Below are 18,471 nucleotides of genomic sequence, written 5' to 3' on the forward strand. Positions count from 1 at the left end.
TGTTGTTCCACCTATAGGGTTGCAGATCCCTTTAGCTCCTTGGGTACTTTCTCTAGCTCCTCCATTGGGAGCCCTGTGATCCATCCAATAGCTGACTGTAAGCATCCACTTTTTTAGGCCATTCTTATTCAAACCACTGCAGGGGGCATATTGCTCAGGGCATATTTCTAGGCCGTGAGTGGAAATTCGAGCTAGAAAACAGTGTTGCCTTCTGGAGTCCTGTTTGCCATAATCAACCATTGTTATTTTAAAATCCTTCCTAGTTATTCTTACACTACACAGGTTTATATTCTTCAGTATTAGTTGTTTCTCTTTCCTTTTTGTTATTGTGCTCTTCTGAATGCTAATCCCCTGATTTTCCCTTTTAGGAGCAAACCTGAGAAGATAGCTTGGTTTTCATTCAATCAATTTTACTCTTTGAACTAGAATTTGCTTGTATATCACTTTAGGGAAGACAAATGAAAGAATGTCAACCTTTTACCTATTGTGATGTCTGTAAATATTTGATACTTCTTAGCTTTTTAAAGTGCTCAAATAGTGTCTTTTGTTGTTTAGCTTCAGCAAACTAAAGCCAACATTGTTAGAGTTGTTGGTATCTCATATTGGCAGAGAGAGCAGAGTGCCTTACATGTTTTCACTCTTTTTGAGAATAACTTTAGTTAAGGAGCCTTCAGACTGTGTCTATGGATGTGGAGGAAGAGCTTGAATTGGGGCTGTTACACTGGCGCACTGATCTGTATATGTGTGGATGCACGTGAACATATTTTAGTTTTATTCATTTCCTAATGTGGGAACTCAGAAGCTTCAGGAGTCAAAAAGAAAAACCTTTCTTAGGTAATTCTAACAAACTTGCAGGGAGCACTCTATAAAATCCAGGTAGCCCAAACTATCAACACTTGGCTTAAATACTTAGTGCAAAGAGGACTACTTTTATGGAATAGCATGGTGTGAGTCTCTTGGCATCCCAAGGATATGGGACTTTATGTGATAATAGTGTTTGATAGGTAAGTTTTCCGATAGCAAATGCACTTGAGAATCAATTTCTCACACTGTACACAAACCTCTAGCATGCAGGGTTAGTCATAACATTTGCCCTGTAACCTGTCATGTTTCTTAATGGACTGATAGTCATTGTGGGAAATACCATTTGTCTTTCAGGACCTGATCTTCAGGTTTGCCTATCCAAAAACCCAACGTGCTGTACCAGGAAGATGGAGGAGAGGTACCAGATTGCAGCTCGGCAAGATTTGCAGCAGGTGCTTCAGACATCCAGCTCAACATTAAAGTTGCTAATATCCCGAAATGCAGCTGCTTTTCAAGGTAGATGGATTTGAGTTCTGACACTAATGACCAGCCCATTTAAACCATTTACTTGTGAAAGCAATATTAGTAAACTTGGCTAGGCTTATTTCTTTGTCATTGTGTATCACTCTGCTATAAAGCGAAGTTTGTTTTTCTAGCCATCATAAATTATGTATGGAGGCTTCCTGAGTGGATATTGAATACGACAGGAGAAAATGTGTTATTGAAAAATCCACAGGAATGCATACCATTCTACATTCTTTCCAGCTTTTCATGATTCTCACCCATCATTTTATCCCAGTGTAAACCCATATTTATTAAATCCCATGGGGGCAGGGGATGGTAACATAAAAATCTCAGTGACTTTTACCTGCATAATCAAAAATTTATTTTTAAACATATGAATTGAAGAAATATTTATCTTGAGTTTTCTCCTGGAAACATCATGTGGTTTTCAAGAGAACAAAGATTTGATGTACTGAGTGTATCCAAGAGTGGTAAATGGTAACATTGGAGATATTGTTGATGTTTAAGGTTCAACTAATCTCAGAATTCACCCCTAAATCAAACATCATGTTGACACATAAAATTAATGAATTATGAGATTATTAAGCACACTGAAGGATAGATGGTCTTTTTATCATATTTTTTTCTGTAAAATTCCTTATTACTGTAATAAAACTGCTTATTTTTTTGTATGAAACATTAACTATTATGCCTATGATTAAAATGGAAAAAATAGTTAACATACCATTTAAAACCAATTTATAGCTCTGCTCAACATGGGATATAGGTTCTGTTGGTTTTCCTGTGTAATAGGCATTTTAATTGTCAATATATGCAAATTATTTGTATTCTTTATGTGCATAACTAAATTACAAAGCTTATTTTTAAAATTATACTTAATAAATAAAGTAAGCACAGTAAATCATAATAAAATTCAACTTGAGTTAATATATAGTTTATCATGAATTGATGAGATTTTTTCTTCAGAAATTTTGAAGCATCAGATTTTAAGATATTGGTTCAGCTATATTGTGGTAAATATTAATTGGGAATTTCTACCCATTCTTAGATCATTTAGTTCCCAAATAAAAGACAGAGAACCTTTATATTTATAATAAGCCTTAGAAGCTCTCTCTACCCACTATGCTATTTTGTCTATTTCCCTGTCTGTAACCCCAATATATAGTGATCCACTTATCCCCTGGCGTTGTCTTCCTTCCCTCCCATCTCCTCTTTGAGGTCTCTTCCTCAGACCCCAATCCCCAGGAACCAAAACCCCACATACCTCTCTTCTGCCTAGCTATAGTCTATAGGTATCTTTATTGACCAAGCAAGGATAACTTGGGGGGTAAGGTTGCATAGCATCGCTTGGTGTATATGAGGATCTCCTTTTTGGGGGGGGGCAACCACATATTGGGGGCCAGTGTTTTAGCATTATAATACATAGTAACAGACAAATCCTCCACACAACTATGTTTGGGGAGGGTTTAGAATATAGCTTTATATCTCTAATGGAATTTACTTATGAGACATTGTGGGAAGAATGTCATTGACATTAAATTTAAACAAAGATTTGTGATTTGAACTGGGAAAATTAGAAAGCCGCAGCTGTCCAGTGAAAATAATATGATTATTCCTCATGATAATGAGAGAATTGTGATATAGAGAATGTATTTTTGGAGGGAGAGGGAAGTAGAAACGTCCAAGCCAGGGAGTTTCTGGTTGTCAACTCCATGCTTGAGAAGGTAAGGTCAAGTTTCTGGTTGGTGGTCACATACTTGAGAAGGTAAGGCCAAAGTTGGAAAAAAACTCTTAAAACACATATATAAGAGTGTCAAGGAAAAGGTTGACATGGGGAGAATTACTTATGAATTCTCATCTTTTAACCTCAAAGTTCATCCTTTCAGAACAGGTGACCATGTTCTGACAGAACAGGCAAGGTCCAGATAAATCAGCCTAATCTTGCTCGGTGGCATTAACTGCAGACAAGAGCGTAGTGCCATCAGTTGCTGTCACATAAGCACTTAATATTTCTCCCTTCAAAGGCAATTTAATATACTTTCATCAATAAGATATTTCTAAATAAATCAACAAAGATCAAAAGATTGCAGAACCTAGAATTGCTGAAAATCTTTGCTGAAACTGCTAAAGGTTGGGTGATGACCATGTCAGTAACAAAATGTGTATGAAGGTCTGGGATCACCACTTCTGGTTCAATGTCATTTATTGTTCTGTAGTCTTCTTGTCTTTCTGTTTAGTGAGTCTCATGTACTGTTATTAACAGGATAAACTTCGGCTTTAAGATTAATTATGAAAGTAACAGTAAAATGGTATTATGGGATGATTTCCTATAATCAGCTATCATAAGCTCCACTGGCAGGCATCATTTCAGAGTCAGGAGAAGACAATATAGACTTAGAAGAATTTCTCTCATATGCTTTTATTGGAACAAAACTTTCAAGGATACCAGCCCTTAATTAAATGAACAGAAGAGTTGTCTTGGGCTGTAATGTCATAAATGAACCTTAAACATGTATGCCAAAACCAGATGAAAAATCAAACTTGCAGCATCATAATTGAGTTGGCCACTTTACCAATTAGTTACTGAAAAATGAATATCTGCATTTAAAATAATCCACTGCATTTTATACGGAAGAAATCTGCTTGACTGAGATTTAAGAGATCAGTTCCTGAATGTTGATTTGATAATTTTAAGTTTCCTTATTTTATTATTGAGTTCCTCTTTTTTATTTTTATTTTTGCTTTTATTAAAATTAGCTCTTTTCTCACACAATATTCTGACTATGTCTTTCTTTTCTTCCACTCCTTCCAGTTTGTTCCCACCTTCCTTCTCATCAACATCCACCCTTTTTCTGTCTCTCAATAGAAAATGAACAGGTTTTCTAAGGAATAAAAATAAAATAATAAAATAAAATATGATGAAATAAAAAGTAACACATAGGAATTGGATGAAACCAACAAACTGAAGGAAAAGAATCCAAGAAAAGACACAAAACTCAGAGACCCGTTTGTTCACAAACTCGGGAATCCCATAGAAACACTAAACTGAAAGCCATGGTATATATGCAAAGGACATGTTTTTAAAAAAGAGAAGAAAAATATGTAAATTGAATAAAATACTTTTTTTCAAGGATGAGAACTCTGACATGACATTATAAGACAAGGAACCTCCAAAAATAACTTTAAGTTTTGTCATTTGCTAGCCATGCAGCCTACCTTTAGCAGTAGTTTGTTGTAGCAGGATAAATTTTGGGTTGAAAGATATGTGAGTGGATTGCTGTCCCTATCCCTTCACTGTGGCTCCTGCCTTGCTACAGGAGGTGTCCTCTTCGGGTTCCATATCCCCTTTACTGTGAGTGCCAGCTAAATTAATCTCCAGTGATTCTTGAATTACTCATACCCCAGGTCTCTGGTAGGTCCTCAAGATGCCCCAGTCCATATAGCTCTGAAGATTTCCATTCATCCTCATGACCATTTGGCCCTCACTCCTGTCTCCCCACACCAGATCCTGTACCATCCCACTCCCCTTCCCATCCCATCTCCCACCAGTTCCTCCTTCCATCTGCTGCTCATAATTATTTTATTCTCCCTTCTAAGTAGGATTCAAGCATCCTTCCTACTTGTTTAACTTCTTTGTGTCTGTGGAATGTCGTGTTGGTATCCTGTATTTTATGGCTAATATCCACTTATAACTTACTACATACCATGCATGTCCTTTTGTGACTGTATTACCTCGCTCAGGATGATGTTCTCAAGTTCCTTTTTTTGTCATATAATGAATAATAGAAATTTAATAAGTAAGTTAGCATTTCCCAATAATACAGGGTTGAGGTAGACATGAAAAGATTTTTGCTGCTTGTGCAAGTTATACTTTCTTTTTTTTTAATTAGGTATTTTCTTTATTTACATTTCAAATGCTATCCCAAAAGTTCCCTATACCCTCCCCCTGCCCTGCTCCCCTACCCACCCACTCTTACTTCTTGGTCCTGGTGTTCCCCTGTACTGGGGCATATAAAGTTTGCAAGACCTAAGGGTCTCTCTTCCCAATGATGGTCAACTATGCCATCTTCTGCTACATATGCAGCTAGAGACACGAGCTCTGGGGGTACTGGTTAGTTCATATTGTTGTTCCTTCTATAGGGTTGCAGATCCCTTCAGCTCCTGGGTACTATTCTCAAGTTCCATTCATTTGCCTGCAAAATTCATTATGTCTTTGTATTTAACAGCTGAATAGTATTCCATTGTGTAGATGTACATATTTTTTTATCCATTCTTCAGTGAAGGGGCATCTAGGTTGTTTCCTGCTTCTGACTATTATGAATAAAACTTCTATAAACCTAGTAGAGCAAGTGGGATATTGGAGATCTTTTGTGTATTTGTTCAGGAGTAGCATAGCTGGGTCTTGAGGTAAAACTATTCCTAGTTTCTCAAGAAACTGTCAAATTGATTTCCAAAGTAGTTGTACAAATGTGTACTCCCATGAGCAATGGAGGAGTGTTCCTCTTTCTCCACATCCTTGACAGCATCTGCTATCTCTTGAGTTTTTGATCTTAGCCATTCTGACAGGTGTAAGACAGAATCTCAAAGTTATTTTTATTTAGATTTCTCTAACGACTTAGGATGTTGAACAGGTTTTTTTAAGTGCTTCTTGGCCAATTGAGATTCCTCTGTTGAGAATTCTCAGTTTAGCTCTGTACCCCATTTTTAATTGGGTTATTTGGGTTGTTGATATCTAACTTCATGAATTCCTTATAAATTTTGGATATGAGCCCAGTGTAAAAAAAGTGTAGAGTTGGTGAAGATCTTTTACCAATCTGCAGGCTGCTGTTTTGTCTTATTGACAGGTCCTTTGGCTTACAGAAGGTTTTCAGGTCCCACTTATCAGCAAGAAATGCAGAGGTGGGGGATGGAGCAGAGACTGAGAGAATGGCCAAGCAATAACCATATTATTAGACACCCATCGCATAGGCAAGCACCAATCCATGGAACTATTAAATGATACTCTATTATGCTTGCAGAAAAGAGCCTAGCAAGGCTGTCTCTGAGAGATTCCACCCAGCAGTGGAGTTAGTGACTCAAATGGAAGCAGAGACGCACAGCCAAACACTGGATAGAGCTTGAGGACTCTTATAGAAGAGTTGGGGGAAGGATTGAGGACACTGAAGGAATGCAATAAGAAGATCATCTGAATCAACTAACCTGGACCCTTGGGGCCTCTCAGAGACTGAACCACCAACCAAGAACATGTACTGGCTGAACCTACCACGCACATATAGCAGATGTGAACTTTGGTCTTCATGTTGGTCCTGATCAACTGGAGTTGGGGTCAGGGACTAACCTTCAAGCTGTTGCTTGTCTGTGGAATGCTTTGTTCTAGTTCGGCTGCCTTGTTTGGCCTCAGTGGGAGAGGATGTGCCTAGCCCTGCAGAGACGATTTTCAGCTTTAGGACCCCATCTGGAACAGACCAGTGCTGGTCCTGTGCATGCTGCCCCAATCTCTCTGGTTCATATTGTGTAGATCTTGTGGGATTGTAGGGTGTCCTCTATCTCCTCTGTCTCTGATATTTTTCCTTCCTTCTTTTCTACATGGTTTCCTGAGCTCTATGGGAAGAATTTGATGAAGACATTCCATTTAGGATTGAGTGTTTCAAGGTCTCTCATTCTCATATATCGTCTGGGTATGGGTTTCTGTATTTATTCCCATCTACTATAGGACAAAGCTTCCCTGATCATGGCTTAGCAAGGTACTGATCTATGAGTAGAACAGAATCATTAAAAGTCATTTTACTGTTACCTTAAAAAAATCAAGTAGTATTGTTTTTATATTATGTTTCTGAGCTATCTAGTCTCAACTTCTTCGTCACTCAGGCAGTGTTGGGTATGGGCCCCATCTAGTTGAATGACCCTAAGTCAAATCATATATAGGTCAGTCATTCTCACATTCTTTGGGCTACTATTCCACACTAGCATATCTTCCAGACAAGAAGGACACTGTTGTAGGTGAGTTTGTGGTTGAGATAGTTCATTTCCTTTTCTTTTTAAAATTTTTATTTACTTTGAGAATTTCATTCAAGAGCATGACATCTAGATTCCTCTCACCTCTTCCTCTCTACCCTACAATCTCTTTCAAGTCCCTTATCTCCACCCAAATTAATGAACTCTTTAATTATTACTGCTACATATATGTACAATCATATATATATATATATTGAATTATTTATTTTCCCCAGACATTTTAAAATTTTAGATTTCAAAGTAATAGAATACATATATATATACATATATATATATGTATGTGTCTATATGTGTGTGTTTGTATATGTGTGTGTGTATATGAGTATGTGTATGTATATATGTATGTATATATATGTGTGTGTTTATGTGTGTATGTGTGTGTGTGTGTATGTGCATATATGTAGGCATATATGTGTGAATATTTCCTTCTGAATCTATTTAGCTTTGCTTGAGCACACATGTGTTCAGGGCTGACAGGTTTGGACACACTACGTAGGAGCTCTTCCCTGAAGGAAGTTTCTCTTCTCACAGCAGACATTGCTTTTCATGTAGGCATGGAACCCTGTGGAATTCACCATCCACATTGGCATGTCAGTTGGTGTTGCCATGGTGCTGCTCTTGTTGAGAGTTTATCCATAGACTTTATACCTGTCATGTCTAGTGGATACCACTTAGTAGCAGGTGCACTGGTCCCCTGGCTCCTGTAATGTTTTGTCTCCTCTTCTGTGATTTTTCATGAACCTTAGGCTCAGGGTTGTCCTACACTTGTATCAGCTGGGGCTGGGCACCCCATGGCCACTTATTCGTTTTATTCTGATCAGTTTTAGGTCTCTCTAACAGTTTTCATCCGTGTAAAAAGGAAGCTTCTTCAATGAAGGGTGAGATGTAAGGATGAGTACTTAGAACAAAGAAAATAAATCGGTTTAACAAAATGACAGTAGTGGGTTCTCCTCCCTAGCCACGGTTAGCTGGTTAGGTTTATAGTACTAACCATGAATCATCTCTCATTGAGGGCCTTAAGTCCATAATAGATAACTTTGATTACCTCCAAGATAAAAGTGCCACCCAAAGACTATGAAGTCTTGCTGGTCATTGTTGTGGTCCCTTGACTTTTACATTTCCGACTACTACCCCTCAAGTGGGAGCTTGACTACCACTTCCTGGTGCTGAGAACCAGTTCTTCCAGACCATTTCCTCCTCCGTTCCTTGTGTCTGCAGTATGTGTTGTCTGTAGTCATTAGTAGGGCCTCATCTTCAAGTTCCAGAAGTTCACTGAAAGGAATAGCAATAATTCACATTGCTTTGGGAGATTCTTATATTAACATGAAGAGAGTTTTCCGTCCTTAGCACTAGGGAGGTGTTCCTGGCTCTTTTGGGGGTACCATCATTTTATGTTCTATAACTACATATATGGATTGCACACATGTATATATATTTTGTCCATCCCCTTTCCTCTCCTTCTCTCTCCTTCCCTCCCCTTCTCTTCTTTCTTCTTTTGAGACAGGGTGTTTAATGTGTCATCCTGGTAGACCTAGAATTCACTTGTAAGATGTATCCAAGCTGATCTTAAACTCACAGAAATGCTTTGGCTTCTATCTCCTGAGTATGTGGATTAAACGCATATACCACAATGCTGGTTTTATATATATACATGCATATACATACATATATACATACATACATACATACATACATGCACACACTTATATATACATATATACATACTTATATATAAAAATATATATTTGTACATATATGCATTTATAAATTTACATATACTATATACATATACTCAAATTATATATATTATGTATATACATATATGCACATATTTATATATACATATATATTTACTTAAATATTTAAGTAAGATTATGATGTAATATATTTATGGCTTTTAAAGCATTCTTAGTATTTCTTTCTTCTCTTCCTTTCTCCCTGTATTGCCTATCTCCTGGTTAAAGCTTCCCCATTTTTCTCATTATCCCTTTATAGCAACTGCACCCTACTATCATATTCAACAGAGTTACCCTTTATCCCCATGGTCCTTTACACTTTCCTGGCTTCTTTGGTTATTTTAGATAGTAAAGTCAAAAGTACACATTGAAGCCAGGAACCTTAATAAGAGAGCATCTGCACTATTTTCTTTCTGGGTCTGGCTTACCTCCATTTAGCATGTTCTTTTCCAGTTCCCATCTGTTTTCCTGAACATTTCATTATTTCAGTTTTTGGAAGCTAATAGAATTCCATCGTGTAAATGTACCACATTGTGATGGTTTGTATATGCTTGGCCCAGGGAATGGCACTATTAGGAGGTGTGGCCTTGTTAGAGTAGGTGTGTCACTGTGGACTTGGGCTTTAATATCCTCACCCTACCTGCCTGGAAACCAATCTTCTCCTAGCTGCCTTTGGAACAAGAGATAGAACTCTCAGCTCCTCCAGTCCCATGTCTGCCAGTATGCTACCATGATTACACATTGATGATAGTGGACTGAACCTCTGAACCTGTAAGCCAGCCCCAGTTAAACATTGCCTTTGTAAGAGTTGCCTTGGTCATGGTGTCTGTTCACAGCAGTAAAACCCAAACTAAGACACACATTTTTATCATCCATCCATCAGCTGAAGGACATTTAGGTTATTTCCATTTACTAGATATTGTTAATATAGGAGCAATGAACGTGGCTCAACGGGTTGTCTGTAGAGTAAGATGCTGACTCCTTTGTGCACATGCACAGGAATGGTATAGCTCAACCATGTAGCAGAGTTGCTTTTAACTCTTGAAAGTTCTCCAAGCTGCTATTTATGGTGGTGGCTGTGCCAGTTTGGATCCCCACCAACAGGGAATGAGGGTCCCCTTCCTACACACATTTGTTGTCTGGTGATTTCTTCAGCTTGGTCATTCTAACTGAGGTAAGACAATATCTCAAAGTAATTTTTGATATTCATTCTTCTAATGGCTGAAGATGTTGGACACTTATAAAAATATTTCTAGTCATTTTAAAGTTTCTCTCTTGAGAGTGCACTTGTCATGTATGTATCCAATTTGTAAACTGCACAATGTGTTCTATTGCTGGGTAATGTTTTAAGCTCTTTATATATCCTGGTTGCTAATCCTCTATCACAATTTGCTTTTGCACAGATGGATAGATGAGCAAAAACATGCACATCATTCTTCTACATGTGGAAATCCATGTTTCCTAGTGCTATTTATTGAAGACACTGCTTCTGTCAAATACTGGACAGCAGCAATTATATGCACTCATTTTGTCTTACAGATTTTGTTGTACTGTAATTTCATTTTTGGTTGGTTTTAGGAGTATTTTAGTTTTTTCTTTGACCTATTAATCATTCGGTAATGTATTCTTTAATCTCCATGAGCTGTATACCTATTGGAAATTCCTTGGTTGTTGATTTTATACCTTAGTGCATTATGGTCAGAAAGGGTGGACAGTTATTTCATTATTTTTTATTTGTTGAATGTTATTTGGTGTCCCAGAATATGGTATATTTTGAAGGATCTTACATGAACTGTTGAATGGGGTGTGTATCCTTTATTGTTTGGGCACGATATTGAGTGGATTATCTGTTAGTTCCATTTGATTTGTAATATCATTTAATTCTGTATTTTCCTGTTTATTTTTGTTGAGGTGTGGGTTAAAGTGGGTTCCTGTGTCCAGTCTGTCACAGGGCCAGGACCACTCATGGAGGCGGGATGCAGAAAGTTTCACTGCACGCACCCCATGCTGCCACGGTGTGTGTGTGTGTGGTGTCCCCTGGCCTTCAAGGAGGCCAAGGAAGACAGGTTCTCAAACTCTTGGACACCCACAGGTGCCACGCGATGTCATTGCTCCAGCATGGTGTGTCCAGTGAGAAGAGGCAGTCCATGGTTTTGAGGCGTTTATCGACATGGGGAGAGCTGTGATGAGTGAGACCTTACCTCACTTCCTTAGGGAGGGCCTGAGGTTGAATACCTTTTGCAGGGAGGAGTGTTGGGGAAGGGGAGCTGAGAGGGTAGTAGAGGCCAAGAAAGGCACAGAGAGGGAAAGAATGAAGTAGAGGCTGGCTATGACCACGTGAAGGGAGGTGGAGGGATGGGGTGAGAGGGAGAGCAAGAAAGCAAGAGTAAGAGAGTAAAAGAGTAAGAGAGGGAGGAGGGGGCAAATAGCCCCTTTTATAGTAGGCCAGGGCTACCTGGCTGTTGCCAGGTAACTGTGGGGGTGGAGTCCAGACAGAATACAAGGGTCTTGGGGCATTGCCCTATGTGACTGATGGCCACAGAATTATGGAGCTGAGGCCTCATGTCAGGAGTGTCTGGGAGCGTGGCAAACTTCCTTCCATTCCTTGCATTATCGGTTGGGTCTCCAGGGTTTTAATCTTGCTCAACCAGAAAACAGGCTGCCTTTCACGGTCCCACATTGAGGTAATCTGTATATTGGAGAACGTGGAGTACTGAAATCAGTAATGAACTTGGGGTTTGTCTGTGTCTTAAAGTGCAGTAGAACATTCTTTATTAATTTGGGTGTAAGATTTTTATGCATGAAGGTGTAAGCTTGTAATGTCATTTTCATTAATTTTCCCTTAGATCAGAATAAAGTGTCCTCGTTTATCTCTTCTGATTAGTTTTAGTTTGAAGTTTGTTTTTGTCAGATATTAGGATGGTGGCATCCTGGTCCCATTTTTCTTGGAATAGATTTTTTCTTAAATTATTTTATTCTAAGATGGTGTGTATCCTGAAAGCACCAATTTTTTTATTATTTTGTCAAAATATAGTGAAGTAAATTATTATACTCAAAAGATGTTTTTCTTTAATTTTTCAAAAGTGTATGTGTATGGATGTTTTGCTTGCATGTATGTCTGCAACATATGTGTGCCTGCTATTTGTGGAAGTCAGAAGAATGTGTTTGATTCTCTCTCCTTTTCCAATAATTAATTAATTTATGTATTTACTGTATATGGCACTGCAGGTTCCCCTCCATTTTCTCCTCCCAATCCTTCCCATCTACCTCTTTTTGCTTCCAATTTACTCTTCTTCCCTTTCTCTTTAGGAAATAAGAAATGTCCCATGGATACCAACCAGCCTTGGCACATCAACTTGTAGTATGACTAGACACCTCTTTTATTAGGACTGGACAAGGCAACCCAGTACGGGAAAAGGGTCTTAAAGGCAGGAGTCCCTGCCTTTAAGACAGGAACTCCTGCCTTTAGTCCCTGCTTCCATTGTTGGGAGTACCATCTGAAGACCAAGCTACACAACTCTTACATATATGCTGAGGACCTGGGTCACTCTCATTCATGCTCTCTGGTTGATGGTTCAGTTCCTGTTAACCCCTATTGGCCAATATTAGTTGATTCTGTAGGTTTTCTTGTGGTGTCTTTAACCCACTGGTCCTTACAATCCTCCCCGCACCCCTCTTCAGGATTACATGCTCATAGCCTGTCAATTAATATAATAAAATAGCCCTCTTACTAAAAGCAGTCTACAGCGTCAATGCAATTCCCAACACAATTCTTACAGACCTGGATTTTGTTTGTTAATCTGATCAGCTAACCTGCGTCTTTCAACTGAGGAATTGAGGCCATAAGGACTTAGTGTCAGTGAAAGGTGTGTGTAGATCCCTATTTGTGTTCTTACCCTATTTTCTCATTCAATATTTACAGCTTCATTTGTTTTCTATTTGCAGCCTCTTGATTATGCTTATTCATCTCCTCAGTCCAAAGTATTATTTCCAGTATTCTCTGTAGGACTGACTTTATAGTCATGAGTTATGTTCATCTGTTGTATCATGGGAAGTTTTTCTTTCCGTTCAACTCTGACTGATAGTTTACTAGAGTAAAATAGGCTGGATTGGTATCTGTAGCAAATTAGCTCGGAGTACCTTGCTCCAGGCTCTTCTGGCCTTTAGTTTCCATTGAGCACTAAGCTGTTATTCTGATGGGTTTTCCTTCATATGTGAATAGTGATTTTTTTTCTTAATTCTTTCAATACCATCTCTTAGTTATGTATATTTAGTGTCTCAACTATAAGATGGCAAGAGGAATTTTCTTTTGGGCCCTGACTATTTGATAATGTGTGTTCTTCTATGTTTTTCCTCAATTTGAGAAAGTTCCTTGATGTACCTGTTGAAGGTCTGGTCTAAGCCATTACCTTGTGATTCTTCTTTTCACATAGTTAATAAATTTCATCTTTTCATGGTATCACAAAGTGCCTGAATATCCCTTTAGTTCGTTTATCTTCATATTTTAAATATTCTTTGTTTAAGCCATCCAGTTTCTCTCCTTTATCTTTGAGTCTTATTAGTCTATCTTTTACTTGGTTCATTCTACTGATGAGATTTTTCTATGTGTTTTCTAATGGAATTATTTTTTCTTTCAGTTCCATGTTCATTTCTGTATGTGCTATCTTCAGTATTTCTATCTCTTTACTGAATTCAGTTTTCATAGTCTGAATTTTCTGTGTCATCCCATTAAGCACATACTTGAACTTTCATGGACTTTGTCCATGAATTTTCTCCTAGCCTTTCTAGGTTCACTGAGATGTTTGTTCCTGTCTTCTATGAACAGGCTAGATTCTTTGATCACCTTTATGATTATTCTAAAACTCATGTCCCAGGCTTTCTATACGTAATTCCCATGGGGAAATATTTCTATAGGCCCAATGTTAGAAAGTCATGGGTTTATTCTGTGTAAAATTCACATTGGTGTTAGAATCTTCTACTCAGGTATACCATGTGTAAGCTGTTAGGCTAGAATCCACTTCAGGGAGAACTCCACTTTTCAAAATAATTACTGGAGTTCATCTCAGTTGTATTTTCTCATAATAAACCAAATTAATAACCAAATAAACATTGATGCAAGGGTTCTGTGTAATGGCTTGGGATGTCAGTCATTGTTTCTCGAGACAGTCACCCTTGAAGCATTTTGTAACCTAAAGGGGACAAGCTGATATTCTCATGTGGACTATGCATAGCGAATCACGGCTGTCTACAGAGAGGCACACTGACCTTGTCACAGTACGGTCACTGTGCCTCATTTGCATGGGCTGCACATGCTCATGAATAACACAGACAGCCCTGGCTAACAGAGAATGCGTATCCCTTTGGCTTTTGATGATGACTGTGATTGCCTGCCTTAAACGCATTTTGAAAATTGTTAAAATAAATGTTTTATTTATGTATGCATTGAGGTATCGTGAGACCCATGCAGTAGGAGGGAAATGGGCAGAATATGTCACCTACTGAGAAAAGCAGCTCCCCAAACTCTCCTCCTTGTCACCTTTTCAGTCTCTGTTCCAGCACAGTGGTGACAAGTGGTGATAGGTAAACCTATCAGAAATTTCAGGATCATTTGTAGGAATGAAACTTGGTGGTATTTTCATTAAAGGACACATTAGAATTTGTGTTCCATATAAACATTGGGGTTATAAGACTAAGAAATAGATTGTTTTCTCCCTGATGCACTGTTTCCATTTTCTTCACCTTCAAATACATTAAAATACTTCCAATAAACCCAATAAACCTCACCTGTGTTGTGAAGGTCCCAATACCATATAGGACTTTGAAAATGAACAATATTATATACTCTGAGTAGTTAATGATATTTAGAACAGACTATTTTACATTTGTGTTTATTATTTAATTCTCTTGGCTTACTAAATTTCATCCATTAATAATGAATACTTCAAAGACTGGTAAGCTTGTTTTTTTTTTTTTTAATTTAAGGATCAGGAATTAATAAAACTCTATTCTTGTATTTTCTAAAATATTAGAGTTGTTCAAAATTAAGCATCTATTTTAAATAGTAGATTTCTTTATTTTATTTTATGTCTATGGGTAGGTTTTCCTGTATATGTCTATACACACAGTTATATTCAGTGTGTTCAGAGTCCAGGGTGCGCCTCAGAGCTTCTGGGACTGGAGTGGTAGATGATTGTGACTTTCCATGTGTATGATAGGAACTGAACCTGGGTTCTGTGGAAGAGCAGTCATTGCTCTTAACTGCCAAACTGTTTCTCCAACACAAATATCCTACTTTAAAAAGCAGGTGAAATAGAAATGAATATCAGTGAAGAGAAATAGGTAGAAAGAATATTTGAATAATGATATAACTTAAATGTTTTGTTAATTTGTAGTTCAAACATGTATATGGTAAAATGATGAAATGTCTTATCTACTCTTCTTATTTCCCCCTCTACGTTCCCCCATATCTTACCATCATGACTTTCTGTTTTTTTGTTTTTGTTTTTTAATCCAGTATGTCCAAGTTTTGATCTGGTCTTCCACTGGAGTATGGAAACCTACTAGTTTCAACCCTGAACACAAACACACACACACACACACACACACACACACACACACACATGCACATATATGTATAAAAATATACATACACACATATATGTATATATACATATATATATATACACACATACACATATATGTATATACACATACACGTACGCGCGCACATATATGTATAAATATATACATACACACATATATGTATATATACATATATATACACACACATACACATATATGTATAAATATATATACATACACACATATATGTATATATACATATATATATATATATATATATATATACACACACACATACACATATATGTGTGTGTGTGTGTAAGAGAGAGAGAAAGAGAGAGACTGAGTAGATTATATTTAGGAATATACATCTATACACATATACATGCATTAACAACTAATGAAAAAAGAGGTCAAGCAATTTAAGGAGGGCAGGGAAGGGTAAGTGGGAGTTTGGAGGGAGGAAGAAGAAGAGAGAGATATTGCAATTATAATCTATAATTATATCTTCTTTTTTTATATCAAACAAAAAATAATGAAGTAACAACAACAAAGAGTCTCTTTTGTTCACAGCCTACCCTTCCTTAGAAAGTCTTGTGGCCTCATTCGTTTGTGCCTTCAATTTGACAGGCTTAGTCTTCCGAAGGCATTATGCATGTAACCACAGCAGCTGTGCATTCAGGACTGTGCTAGTCCCAAGCTATCCAGGAGACCTCATTGCATAGCAATCCTCCCTGTCCTATGGCCATTGCATTTTTTTTTCCATCTCCTCTTCAGAAAGGAGCTATTTTGGCTGAGGATTGGGTCCTTTATCCTCAGTACTCTGAGAATACACATTTCTCTCTCTCTCCATTGACAGCTGTCCATTGCACAAGGAAGCTTTTCTGACAAAGACTAAGAGCAGCTGAGGTCCATATGTAGAAGCCTTAAACTTTAGAAGGTAAAACTAACAATAGTTCTTTTTTGTTTGTTTGTTTGCTTGCATTTGGTGGATGGAGCAGAGCCCCAGCAGCCACACTTTATTTTTTTCTCTCACCTTTTTTATACCTTCTTAGACAAAAGCTCTTTATAAAGTTACCTCACAGATAAACTGGTACACAAAAGGGAGTTACAGAAGGATGCCAATAGTAAGTTCAGAGCAGTGCTTCATCCTATAAGCTCAGTATAAGTTCAAAGCAAGTTTCACATGGCCTTGCTTTATCATGGTGCACACCTGTGGCCTCATCCTTGAATCTGACCTAGAATGATTTTTTTTTTCTTGGTCACAAATCTATTCCAAGCCTGTTTCTCTTCTTAGGGCAATTTATGAAAGCTCATTGTACTCCATACTATGCAGCCTTTAATTAGGGTTCTATGAAGAGAGGGCACATTCTATTCTTTTTTTTTTATTAAATATTTTCTTCAGTTACATTTCAAATGGTATCCCGAAAGTCCCCTATACCCTCTCCCAACCCTGATTGCCAGCCCACCCTCTCCCGCTTCCTGGCCCTGGCATTTCCCTGTACTGGGGCATATGATCTTTGCAAAATCAAGGGCCTTTCCTCCAATTGATGGCTTACTAGGCTATCCTCTGCTACATATGCAACTAGAGACACAAACTCTGGGGATACTGGTTAGTTCATATTGTTGTTCCTCCTATAGGGTTGCAGACCCTTTTAGCTCCTTGGGTACTTTCTCTAGGTCCTTCATTAGGGGATCTGTGTTCCAACCAATAGATGTCTATGAGCATCCACTTCTGTATTTGCCAGGCACTGGCATAGCCTCACAAGAGACAGCTATATCAGGGTCTTGTCAGCAAAACCTTGTTAGTGTAGGCAATGGTGTCAGTGTTTGGAGGCTGATTATGGTATGGATTTGTACCAACTTCTTTGTTTCACTCAGGTCTTTCATTTTCTTTTAGTGACTTGAATATATTTTTTAATTTATTTTTTCTATTAGATATTTTCTTCATTTACACTTTAAATGAAATCTCCTTTCCCAGTTCCCCCTCCAAAAACTGCCCATAACCCCATCCCCCTTCCCTGCTCATCAACTGACACACACCAGCATCCCAGCACTGGCACTCCCCTAGACTGGGGATTAAGCCTTCATAGGACCAAGGGCCTCTCCTCCCACTGACTACTACCAACTAAGTCATACTCTGCCACATATGTACCTAGAGCCAGGAGTCCCATCATGTGTTTTCTTTGGTTGTTGGTTAGGTTCCAGGGAGCTCTGGGGGTACTGGTTAGTTCATATCATTGATCCTCCTATGGGACTGCAAACCCCTTCAGCTCCCTGGTTACTTTCTCTAGCTCCTTCATTGGGGACCCTGTGCTCTGTCTAATGGATGGCTGTGAGCATCCACTTCTCTATTTCTCAGGAACTGACAAAGCCTCCCAGGAGACAGCTGATCTGGCTCCTGTCAGCAAGCACTTATTGGCATTCACAATAGTGTCTGGGTTTGGTGGTTGTATATAGGATAGATCCCCAGGTAGGGCAGTCTCTGCTCCACACTTTGTCTCTGTAACTCCTCTCATGGGTGTTTTGATTCCCCTTTCAAGAAGGATCGAACTATCCACACATTAGTCTTCCTTCTTCTTGAGTTTCATGTGTTTTCTGAATTATAGCTTGGCTATTCTGGGTTTCTGGGCATATATCCACTTATCAGTGAGTGAATATCATGTGTGTTCTTTTATGATTGGGTTACCTCACTCAGGATGATATCCTCCAGATCCTAAGAATTTCATAAATTCATTGTTTTTAATAGCTGAGTAGTACTCCATTGTGTAAATGTACCACATTTTCTGTATCCATTCCTCTGTTGAGG

General features: G+C 38.2%; 1 protein-coding gene across 3 annotated transcripts in view; it reads left to right on the forward strand.

Moving 5' to 3' along the window:
• Positions 1-18,471, forward strand: part of Gpc5 (glypican 5) — a 1,353,471-nt gene that overhangs the window by 34,954 nt on the left and 1,300,046 nt on the right. For all 3 annotated transcript variants that reach the window (XM_021182017.1, XM_029469205.1, XM_029469206.1), the window contains exon 2: positions 1,159-1,320. In XM_021182017.1, coding sequence (XP_021037676.1) covers positions 1,159-1,320 — 162 coding nt within the window. The remainder of the gene's footprint in view (positions 1-1,158; positions 1,321-18,471) is intronic.

The sequence above is a fragment of the Mus caroli genome, chromosome 14, assembly GCF_900094665.2.
Source record: "Mus caroli chromosome 14, CAROLI_EIJ_v1.1, whole genome shotgun sequence".
NCBI classification, from domain to species: Eukaryota; Metazoa; Chordata; class Mammalia; order Rodentia; family Muridae; genus Mus; species Mus caroli.